General features: G+C 38.7%; 1 protein-coding gene across 1 annotated transcript; it reads right to left on the bottom strand.

Moving 5' to 3' along the window:
* Positions 1 to 6,132: 6,132 nt before the first annotated feature.
* LOC132500797 (pre-mRNA-splicing regulator WTAP-like) lies at positions 6,133 to 6,910 on the bottom strand. Its single transcript, XM_060116079.1, has one exon. It carries the CDS (start codon positions 6,790 to 6,792, stop codon positions 6,337 to 6,339), a length of 456 nt encoding a protein of 151 aa, XP_059972062.1. The 5' UTR covers positions 6,793 to 6,910; the 3' UTR covers positions 6,133 to 6,336.
* Between the last annotated feature and the right edge of the window lie 5,662 nt (positions 6,911 to 12,572).

The raw sequence follows: 12,572 nt of genomic DNA, 5'->3' as shown, positions 1-12,572 counted from the left end.
CCTAGTAATTTGTACTTCTTAATCCCCTGCCCCCCCCATCCTTGACAACACTTGATGTTATCAGGCTTTTTTCTTTTCCTTTTTTTTTTTTTTTTTTTGCGGTACACGGGCTTCTCACTGTTGTGGCCTCTCCCGCTGCGGAGCACAGGCTCCGGATACGCAGGCTCAGCGGCCATGGCTCACGGGCCCAGCCGCTCTGCGGCATGTGGGATCTTCCCAGACCGGGGCACGAACCCGTGTCCCCTGCATCGGCAGGCGGACTCTCAACCACTGCGCCACCAGGGAAACCCTATCAGGCTTTGTAAGTTGTATCCACGTCAGTGTCTGGGTAGTGGAGGTATCATTGTGGTTTTAACTTGCATTTCTGTAATGAATAATGATAATGAGTATCTTTTACTGTGCTATACATGTTTTAAATCCTTTACCTATTTATTTAATTCATTTAATTTTATAAATAAAATATTTGTAAATAAATATTTTGTTTATTTATGAATAAAACTAATTATAAGTAAATATTAGCCTTCACATTATGAATTATAACAGTTTTCAATGTGTTTTAAATATCAGTACTCTCTGATGTATCTATTGTGAATATTTTCTCTTAGTTTAGGTTTTATCTTTTGATTTTATTAAACATGTATTTTAAATATCAGATGTTTTTAAGTTTGATGAAGTCAAAAGTACCTGTTTTTCTTTTATAGTTTTTGTTTTTTGTGTCATATTTAGAAATATTTGTCTAACCAGATGATCATAGAGATTTCCTCCTATATTTTCCGCTAGAAGTCTTACACTTTTAGCAATTACCTGTGGATTTTTGACCTGTTTTGTTATTTTTGTATACAGTTTGTGGCAAGGAGTGGTTTTAGATTTTTCTTTATGAATATAAAATAGTTCCATCACCATTTAATGAAAGGAGAAATACAGAAAATGAATACCAAATAAAGTCCAGAATGGCTAGAATGACAAGAACTATTCACTTACAGAAGTTGTTAATATTCTTCTGCTGGCACTGCAGTGATTCATGCTTATTTCATCTCCAAACATTTTCAGAATGAGGGACTAAGGACCTACACAAAGAATAGAGGGCGAGAGAGACAGAGACAGAGATGGCGGGGTGGAGGGGGGAGCTGAAAATGTAAAAGGTCATCATTTCATCATTTGAGTTCATTGTTGAGTAAGTTGACACATGTGAGTAAACAAAGCTCAGTTAACTGTAGTCTACTTGTGTTGAATTTAATATCTAAAGTTGTTATTATTCAAAGTTGACTATCTTTACCTCTATCAATGCTTTATCACTTTAAGTCTACTTTGTATAATAGTAATCTGGATTAGCAGGATGCTTTTTATTATACCTCTTCCTTGGTTTGGCAAGAACAGATGACTGTCCCTCATTATCCTTTCCCCAAAGTAATTGAATCATCAATAAAGACTGTATTCCTCACCAGACATAAGGGAACATAAGCCGTTTAAGCAGAAGTATCCTAAGGTAGCTTCTGAGAACTGCCTGTTAAACAAAGAGGTTGTGTGGTATTGCCCCCTTTCTACCCTCCTTCTTCTTATATGCTTCTACTGTGGGTGTGTTAGTTTGGACTCCATCTCATGCCGGGATAACAAGGTCTGTCACCTAAGAGGTTGCAAAAGGGAATAAAGAAGTTATTTTTGGTCCCGGAGGAATTTTAAGCCACCGTAAAAACTCCAACCACCCAACGATGCATTAATTTATGTGAGATTGAGATAAAGTTTTATTTTATATAAGCCACTGTCACACGAGATTTCTGTTAGTTGCATATGAACACAGTTCTAACCTGGTGTATATTTTCAATCCATTTACTTTCAACCTGTTTCTATTCTTTTGTTTTAGATGTATCTGTCATAGCAATATATAGCTGAATTTTTTTCATCCAATCTGCCAAGATTTTAACTCTTTCTGATCTCTTTTAACTAGACAATCAGACCATTCATATTAATTGTGCTTACTGATATATTTGAATTTATTTCTAACATCTTAATTATTGTTTTCTATTTGATTTTTATTATAATAGTGCTTTAAATTTTCCTTTCTTTTTGGATTCTTTTATACTGATTTTTTCTCATTAAAATTTTAATTTCTCTACTAATTTTGAATGTGTATAACATATTTGTATCATTTTGTTGATGACTCTAAAAATTTAACTTGTACCTTTAACTTAAGAATCTATATTGCCTGATATTTGTGTAGTAGCTTGAAATAAATCATTGTAATTTAAAAAATAAAAAATAAATAAATAATAAAAAATAAAAAAAATAAAAAACAATTACAGGAGGGACAAAGAATCAAAAGGATTTTAATAAAATCAACAAGTTTAAAAAAAAGAATCTAAATTTAAGCAATATCTTTACTATTCTCATAGGAAGTGTATGTACTTTAAGACTAAATCCAATTCACCTCCTTACAAAGCAAATATTAACCTTGCCTCAGATCAAATTTCTTTCTTGATTTTTACAACACTCCATATTGAGCATTATTGTCATTACTTTGAATTGTCAGTGCATGAATAGTTGTATTCAAATGTTTAACATTTTGTTTGTTCACCATCCATTCCTTTTTAAAATAGCTTTATTGAGATATAATTCATGAACCATACACTTCACCCATGTAAGTGTACAGTTCACTGGTTTTTAATATATTCACAGAGCTGTGCAACCACTACCAAAATTTAATTTTAGGGCAGATTCTTCATCGCCAAAAGAAGCCATGAATCTGTTAGAAATCATTTCACATTTACCACATTCACTACCCGAACCTAGCTAACCACTAATTTACTTACGTCTCTATAAATATCTCTGTTCTTGACATTACACCTGAGTGGAATCATGCAATATGTCATCTTTTAGTACTAGTTTCTTTCACTAATCCTAATGTTGATTGTTTCTCTCCCTACATCATCAATTTTTCTCTCCACTCAGTTATTTCTCATCAATATACAAATATACCATAATGTCTCCCATCTAAAAAGTAATAGTACATTGAGTCCATATCCCTAGACACTTCTGCCATATTTTTCTGCTCTTCTTTGAAGCAAAATTCCTCACATAAATTTTCTCCTCCCACTCATCTCTCATTCTGTCCTGTTGTCACACCATTTTCCCCTCCACCACTATTCTAACTCATTCTCATCAAAGGCATCAATAAATTCCATTTTTTTACATATATTTGGAGAAACGTCAACCTCCATGAGCCTCCAGGTGACTTATTTTTGTTGGTTATTCCTTAATTTTTGCAACACTTTTTTTCATTTCTGGAATTATTCTGGTTCATCTCCACATTTTGGGATATTTTCATATGGAAAATTTTCCATAAGCAACACTCACCCTTTAGATCAAAATCCCACATGATTGGCACCCAGCAAAGAACTAGATCTTAATAAATAATATATTTTCCCTGTCTGAGTTCTGAACCGATTTGAGTGAATATAAAAGATTAAATGGATGAAACTTTCATAGCGCATTTGGAATCTTTACCAACTAATTTACAACAAGGCTGAGGCAAATTGAGAGTACATGATTTCTATGAATAGGCAAGCTCACAAGGAAGGGTAACAAAAAGAATAAAACCACACGTGCCCTCTCCCAAAATTGTGAATCATGTAACTCACTTCATTTCCTCAACATTCTACCCAGGAAGGAGTCAGTGAGTGATGGAAAGAACCCAGAACTGTTGTACTAATGGATGGTCCCTACATGAGAGGAAACATCATAAATGACCAACAAACCTCCCACTCTTCCAATATGAGCAGTTCTTAAACTTGAATGTTAGCATCAGATAAAACTTCAGTGAATCTTTTAAGTATATTTTTTAAAATATGGGCTTCCCTGGTGGCGCAGTGGTTGAGAGTCCGCCTGCTGATGCAGGGGACACAGGTTTGTGCCCCGGTCCGGGAAGATCCCACATGCCACGGAGCGGCTGGGCCCGTGAGCCATGGCCGCTGAGCCTGCGCATCCGGAGCCTGTGCTCCACAACGGGAGAGGCCACAGCAGTGAGAGGCCTGCGTACCGCAAAAAATAAAAAAATAATAACAATAATGGGTAGTGAATTTGAGACAGAAGGATTGGGCATCAAACTTGTGACATCCTTTATGTAATCTCTTAAGAAACGTCCCCCTCACTTTCACTCTTGTCTGTTTGTTGTTCCCATAGCTTTCCCAGAATTTTAAGATATTTATTTAATAGTAGTCACATTTATTTAGCATTTACTGTGTGGCAAACTCTGTTCTGGGAACTTAACGTAGATTGTTTGACTTAGTTGTCACAAGAATCTATGGGGTAGCTACAATATTATCTCCATTTTCCTAATGAGCAAACTAAATTCAGAAAAGACAACTGACTTGCCCAGAGTCACACTTCTGATCATCAACAGCAGCAGGGCTTGTACTCATCTTTCTAACCCTTCCTTTTACTGCCTTTCTAAGTCTAAGGGACTTGAAAACAAGTACAGGGCTACTCTGAGGGGGTAGCTGAGAATATAGTGAAAGATGTCATTGTCTACAACCCAACAGAAATCTCCTTATTTCAATAGGTTATAGAATAAAATGATGAGATGGACCCAGCCTCAGAGATAAGAAATTTACCAATATTTCTTATGTGATATCTGGTTGGTTGGTTGGTTGCTATTTCCATAGGTCAATGATAGAGGTTTAGAAATGTCTTGGTTTAATTAGCACAATGGGATTCAACTGTTCATTAGTTAGGACAAAAATGGAAACTTCATTTTTTCTAAAAATGGTGTTTACCACGTTGGTATTTTAGTCTTAATAATTCAAAAACCAATATTGCTAATGTCTGGACATTGTGCTCCAGCATTGCTCCAAATATGGCTAGGTTAACATGTGCCATGGAAATAAAAACAAATATTTTTAGTGCTTCTAAGCGCTCTTCTAATTGCTTTACAGGGAATACCTTATTTAATCCTCTTCACGGTTTATTGAGGAAGGTAGTATTATTAACCACATTTCATAGATAAATATAGTATCTAGTATAAGCTCTAGGGAGATTATACTTGTTCACTCCAGTAAGATGGCATTTGCTGATGCTTGTATTCAAATTCAGGATGCTGGACTCCCAATCTTGTGTACATAATCACCTTATAAGACCACTTCTCAATATGTGTGTGTGCATTCACATGTGTTTGTGTGTGTGTGTGTGTAACAGTCTGATGAAATTATAAACATTTAGATTCAAACGGCATGCTTTTTGAGTTAAAAAGAAAAAAGGCCTATGATTAAAACGGTGTAATCTTACCTATTTCTTTTTTTTTTTCAAGGCTTATTTAATTTAATATCAAGAGTGCAATACAAAAGGCCCAAATACAATGAAGGAACACATTCCCCCATTAACACCAACGACAATGCTCTTTCAACATGTGCCTGTTGAATGGAATGGGGATTTAATAAATTTCACTACTGAAAAAAATAATGCAGTGAGTCTCATCACAGCTAATATCCTTATACAATCTAGTTGTGAAATGAATGTTTATAATGCTTCAAACAGTTTAGACCTGAAGTTTGATACCACACCTTCATTATTTGTACAGTCCTCAATAAGATTATCTACAGTATTAGCAACCATTCAAAGAACAAACCATTGAGTAAAACCACATTGATTTAAGGCTCAATCAAGTAATATGGAGCCCCAAACTAAATGGTTAAATATATGAACTACTTGTACTGACATCTATTATTTGATTCTCTCATGACTATTAAGTTGGTTCTTAGCAAATAAACCCTTTAAAGGCAAAATTCACCTCATTTGAGTTTGACCCAGAAGTTCAACAACAATCATGAAGTCCACAGTCTTATTGGCAAAACTGATATACAGTGTCTCTAAGTCACTATGCTCAAGGTTAAGAGCGATGCATATTCCATCTTTACATTTACTGGAATTTTACATGTTCAATTCATGATTTTAAATCTCTAGGTTTTCATTCCTCCAAGCTGTCTGAAGACACAGTGTGCCACAGACTTAAGACTTCTGTTTCTCCCTCTATTTTCTTCAAACAGAAACATTTCTCAAGTGTCTACACATTCTAGAAGGGGAATTTTTCGGAGGTGGCCACTTCTTCGGAATAGTCCAATGCCATCAGGCCTCTGAAGCAAGGGGAGGGGGAAGAGAAAAAAGCTGAAACACCAGGTTCATCTGGTAAGTTTTACATTAACCATTACAAGCTGGATAGTATAAGAATGTGGCTTTTTTGGCTCAAAAAGTCTGAGTCTTGGTGTGGAAACGAGTACTTGGCTGTCCCACCACAGCTTTCTCATAGTGGGACTGTCAGGGAAGTCTTGACTGGGGAGTATGATTTGTTTACCTATCAGGCGTAAACTTCCAGGCACTCAGTTCATTTTGGGCTTGTTCCAGTTTGTCTTTAGTCTGTTCCAGTTCACCTTTCATTTTTAGGAAAAACAAGTTGATCGCTGGGTCTACCATTGTTGATCTCAGTTGGGCAACGCTAGGCTGCTGGACTTGCTTGAGGTACTGGATTTGAGTAGTACACTCTTGCATCTCTTGCTCCTTGGTTGCTAGTCGCATTACAAGAATGTTTTCCCTGCGTGCAGACTCTTGCTGTTGTTGCTTTAGTTTTTCTTCAGATTCCCTTAAGCCAGTTACATCATTAGAGTTAAGATCTGTGTACTTGCCCTCCAACGCTTGCACATATGCTTCATATTGTTTCCACCTGAGAATTAATTCATCTCGTGCCATAACTTTGAAGTATGTTTCACTCAGTCGAACCTTGTTAGGAAGAGGTTCCTCGTTGGTCATCTTGAATCCTCTCCTGATGGAGGCCGCGCCGGCGCCGCCCAGTCACATAGGCTGATCCCGCGCTACCCGCTCGCTGCCCAGGCCACCCGACCCCACTGCCGCCGGCCCCTGCGCTCCTCCTCCCCTAATCTTACCTATTTCTTAACCTCTATGGTTTTGTTTTTCTACCTGTAAATGAGAATAATTAATTATTTTATGCTTTATAGGTTTTTTCAAGTGCCTACTATGATTAAGAAACTTAAAAAAAAATTTTTAAGAAACCTAAACTGTTTAAATTAGAATTTTGCAACCTCAGCACTACTGGCATTTTGAGCTGGTTAATTCTTTGTTGTAGGAATGCCCTGTGCATAGTAGGATGTTTAGCAGCTTCCCTGCGTTCTACCCACCAGATGCCAGTAGCACATCTCCAGCTGTGGCAAAAAAATAAAAATTAAAAAAAAAAGTCTCCAGACATTGTCAACTGTCCCCTGGGGAGCAAAATTACCCAAGCTCAGAGTTGACTTAGGAGTAGAGTAGATAATTTTGAAATTCTCAGGATATTTTGTCCCTTTGTTTATCAATGGTTTTAAACCCTTGTTTCTTCAGCTTCTTTTTTTTTTTTAACTTGGATGCCTTCCTTCTATAAAATTATGGTCTTTCATGTCTCAGGAAAAGATTGGGAGAAATCTACCTAGACAAAGAAGTCTATAGAATATAAAATGGGAAAATATGACATAAGGGGAGTTACTGTCAGACAAGAAGGGAGAGAAGAATCGGTGCAGAAAGAGGGGGAAATGAGAAAAGGGGTAGAAAGGGATAAGAGGCCAAAGACAGGACTGCTCTGGCTCTTTACTTCAAGTGTTGAAACAACTGAAGTCAAACAAAGCATTTTTAGAGAATCCTGGTGCAGAAAAGCTTATTTTGCTTTCCAGCTTATAACCTGGGAAAGTGATGGGCCCCTTAAGATCCTCTATGTTCCTGATGATTCAAGAGCAAAGTGCTGCTTCCTGGGCAGAAGATCAGAAGTGGTCGAGGGAAGAGTTTGGTACAGAGGCCTTAATTTTCCTATAGATGCACTTGGTGTCCAGGGAAACCAGGTGTTCCAGCATTTTCCAGCAGGACATAAAATTGCCGAGAGAATCCACGGATCACAGAGAGACCTAAGATCATATGGGGAGGTTGCAGAGATAGAGTGGGGAGTGTGGGGTTATGCTGGGGATAACTGCTTTCAGGAGGAGCCACCAAAACAACACAAAGGACTCGGCCTGACCAGACACTGCACACAGAAAATCAGGACCCGGTAAACCAGCTGTCAACCACCTGCCCCATGAGGGTCTCCAATGTCCCCTGTGTATGAGAGCAGCACTGACCCCTGGAGATGGGAGAGATTGCCCTAGTGTGAAGATTGAACTTTGAAATGCCGGGGAATTTCCCCCAAAGTCATCAGATTTATCCAAAATAGACCATTTTGAATCAGAAGAGTCTGAATTGCCTGTATTTTGCTGTCATCAGAAAGAAGGCCTTGAGAGTAAATTGGGATCAGTAATGTAAAACAAATGAAAGGTGCTTTTCAGATTTTATTTTTGCACCTCTGAATCAGAGTGTGTAAATGTCTACTTTTACAAAAAACGAAAAAGGAAGAAAAAAGCCTGTATGGGATCATTTGGTGGTTGGAATAAATATTAGGAAAATAGAATCATGATGCAGACTTCAGTCACCAACAAGTGAGGTTCATGGCAAGTACTGGGTGTGTGGGCTTTGGAATGTCTATGCTACTGCACAAGGGGCACCAGCTGAAAATGTAATTGTTAGGTTCTCAATAAATTTTAGATAATATGAGATAAACTTTCCACGACCTCGTAACATTCACCAGTGTTCAGGAGGTAAGAACCAGGCAAAGTTTCACCATTCCAGGAGCACTGTTCCTGTAGCATTTACATACCACCTAAGTGATGGGCATGCAGTAGTGAACGAGAGATACTGCCCCTCACAGAGATTCTACATTCAGGATGCAAAGTACAAGGACAACATCATCCAGAGATCCACCAAGTCATTGTAGATGAGGCAAGTGCCAGGAAAGGAAAGTATAAGGTTCTCTAGTCTTGGGGCTCTGACTTCCCAAGGAGATAGCATTTAGGCTGAGACCAACAGGATGAAAAACAGTTTCAGGTAAAGGTAGCCGAAGGTGAAAGGTTGGGGAAGCTTGTTCAAAGACCCTGCAGTGAAAAGGAAGAGGGTTTGTTGACAGGAGGGAGGAGCTTCACTAGCGTTCTATTAAGCAGAAAACTTCAGGCATTGGGAAGCTCCTTGGAATTTAAAGTAGATTGAAAGAGTGAGTTCCACCTGAGTGCTGGTGGCAGTGGTAGTGGGTGGGCTTGGGAAGGCACATCTGGCAGGGCACCAGTAGTAAATAAAAGTAGTAGAGCCCACAATCGCGTGCCAGACGGGAAGTCCCAAAGAAAGAAAAGAACGGCTCCTGGAGTCCAGAGATAAGGGTATATGTCCCATCTCCATCATCATCACACATCCATGCTCCCATTATCCATAGAATGAAAAGCTTGGCAATACTTCTCTGCTGCCTTCCAGGCTGAAAATTCTGACTTCAAGAATGATGAACCCATACCTCTGAAGTGAGAATGAATATTAAGCAACTCTTTACATGAACAAGCAGAAGTGACAGCTGGGGTGTTTGGATCCAAAGGAAAAATGCTCACCCATAAGTAAATAAAATAGGATTTAAACTGAGGATGGCACCTACGGGTAGATCTAAAATCTGACATACAGGTAACTGTGTATCTCCAGTTTCTTGCACATTTAAAAAATTCTAATTATGTTAACAGTGTGCTTATTAGGAACAATACTTCCAAAATAATGTTCCTCAAAGCATGGTCTTCAGTACAAAGACATCCAAAGCATCTGGACACATTTTAAATACACATCCTAAGGCCCCATCCCAGAATTCTGGTTCATTAGGTCTTATCATCTGTGTTTTTACCATGGTACTTGGGCAATTTGTCCAATGCTTGGGTACTTCTAAGACCACATTTTGAAAAATACTCCTCTAGATACACTGACCTAACAATCCTAAACCTTGTTTCTTTTGCTCTTTAATGAGCCTTTTCCTTAGGTGCTTTAACAAAAATTTTTATCACTAATAGAGGGTGGTTCAAAATCAAGTACATACTTACCTTAAGAACTTGGTCCTAAGTCCCAGATGCCTTGACATTATTCCTATACATTTTAGCTAAATTACATCCTTCACAATCTAATTATAACCAGGCACTGATGACTATAATGGAAGTCTCTACCCATTTAACCGTATCCATCACTGTCTGGTTAGGGGAGTGTTACTAATTCCAAGTGGAACCATCTATCAAAATGGTTCTTTACTTTTCTTTCCGACAATCTGTAAGAGCAACTAATTTTCTTCTAAGAGCAAATAAAATGAATCTATAGGAAAAATGATACTTAAAAAAAGCACTGGGCTTCCCTGGTGGCGCAGTGGTTGAGAATCTGCCTGCTAATGCAAGGGACACGGGTTTGAACCCTGGCCTGGGAGGATCCCACATGCCACGGAGCAACTAAGCCCGTGAGCCACAACTACTGAGCCTGCGCGTCTGGAGCCTGTGCTCCGCAACAAGAGAGGCCGCGATAGTGAGAGGCCCGCGCACCGCGATGAAGAGTGGCCCTCACTCGCCGCAACTAGAGAAAGCCCTCGCACAGAAACGGAGACCCAACACAGCAAAAATAAATAAAAATAAATTAATAAACTCCTACCCCCAACATCTTCTTTAAAAAAAACAAAGCACCTATGCTTCTTTCCATAAATCTAATCTCAGTAGAACTGGCATAGTAATCAATACATTTATACAAAATAAATTAATACTACTAATAAATTAGAACAAAATGAATCTAAATATTAAATAAACCATCGTCCTCTTTGATGGGAGTTAGCTTGGTCTTGGGCTTTAAAGACCACTGAGAAAGGAAGAATCTGCATTTCATCAATCCTATTCATCTCCCTCCTCATTATTTTCCTCCTCTTTCTCTTTTTTAAAAAAATTGTCTTATTGTGACTATAGTTTATGAAGCACTACATCATGAATGTCCCATTTATCACTCATAGCTACCCTACATCATATGGAAGCAAGTATCGTGGTTGAGGAAACCAAACCTCTTAGGGGGTAAGTGTCTCTGCCACATTCATATGGCCACAGAGAGACAGAGATATTAGAAGCAAAGTCATTTGTTTCCTAAATTCATTGCTCATATATCTTGCAAGCAGGATTTTAATCTTTTGGAAAACTCTATAATAGAAACAAAACATGGTACAAAATGCAACTTGTTTGCTGGGAGAAAGAATAGTGATGAGTCTTGATGTCCAGGGAGAGGGTGAAGGTACTAGATTATACCCCTTCATAGCCCAGAATGATGTCAGATGATGTCAGATGATGGATGCTTCAGACTGAGTGGATCTGAAGATCACCCAAGGTTGGCACAATAAACAATGACCAAAGGAAAGATGTAACCCAAGTCACTGCCACTGACAACTCCATAATTTTTATCATAGCCTCCCAGCAAAGCATCCTAAGTCAGCCATTACTCACTGCTCAGCTGTGACAGAGGTGACTATGACTGTGCTTCAGATCTCTGAAATCATCTCAAGTCTACACTGATCTAGGGCCTTGTGTCTTCCACAAATGTTGATCTAAATTCTGAACTCTTCTTATTACCCAGGAGAGATGCAAGTCTCCCTGAGTTATTAGGAATGCTTAAAAATAAAACTCAAGACTGTTATTCCAAAAATATCAGATATATGACTAAATAATAGCACCCAAATATTGAATGTTCAACATGTATCAACAAAAACATGCAAAATGTATCCCTCATTCTTGAAATGTGCTTTGGGGTCATTGGTGCTGCCTTGGTTTTTATATAAAGCAAGTGGGGGATCAGAAAGTCTCAGTTACTTGCTCAAGGTTTAATAGCTGGTAAGGGCAATTGTTAGGGTTTGAGCCCAAGTCTGACTATAAAACTCATGTCCTTACTACCTTGCCACAATGCCTCTTAGAACGAGGTAATTAGTGTTAATCAGAATGTGGCACATGATCCTGGGCAGAGAGGAGGTCAGTGGAAATACACTGGAAAGAAAAAAGTGGCTCATCCTTGTAAGTGCCCCAGATCAAATCACCAAGACTAGGGCCACGGTAAATTCTTCCACCCAGAGAGACTATCCTTGGATCCAAATCTGTAGGTAAGGCTTGTATACAATTTTTTTGGTCTTATTACAAATCCTTTAAGTCTGACCAAGGTGATATTTGGAGAACCAGAAGCAGGCTCAGATTCTCCAGCAAAGAAAGGCCTAGGAAGGACTAGTAACATGGTTAAGCTTCCCCATCAGTAAGTCATGTGACCAGACCTACAGATTGTCCCTAAAGAGAGCAGAATTGGGAAAAAGAAATCATTGCCCTAGGCATGGGTGAGGCTGCCCACACATCAGGAAAATAGCCAAAGAATCCACATTACCAGGCTTCTTTGAGTTCCCTGAAACTAGAGCCAGCCTGGCACGATTGACTGTGAGAGAACAGCAGTAAACATTTCTAAAATCATGACCATGGGTGAAGAGAGCTTTTCAAACACTGGCTGAGAGCTCAAATCTGGAGCCAATCAGCACCCAGCTTACAGATGACAGGACTTTGGTTCATAAAGAGCATAGGTGGGTGCATTGGCAGTGGAGAGGGCAGGTGGGGGTGACAGGACAACCACTGACAGCGGAAAATCAGGCAGATGTTTTGGTTTGG

This window comes from Mesoplodon densirostris, chromosome 13 (genome assembly GCF_025265405.1).
Source record: "Mesoplodon densirostris isolate mMesDen1 chromosome 13, mMesDen1 primary haplotype, whole genome shotgun sequence".
NCBI classification, from domain to species: Eukaryota; Metazoa; Chordata; class Mammalia; order Artiodactyla; family Ziphiidae; genus Mesoplodon; species Mesoplodon densirostris.
The sequence above is the reverse complement of the archived record's forward strand: the minus strand, read 5'-3'. Positions and strand labels throughout refer to the sequence as shown.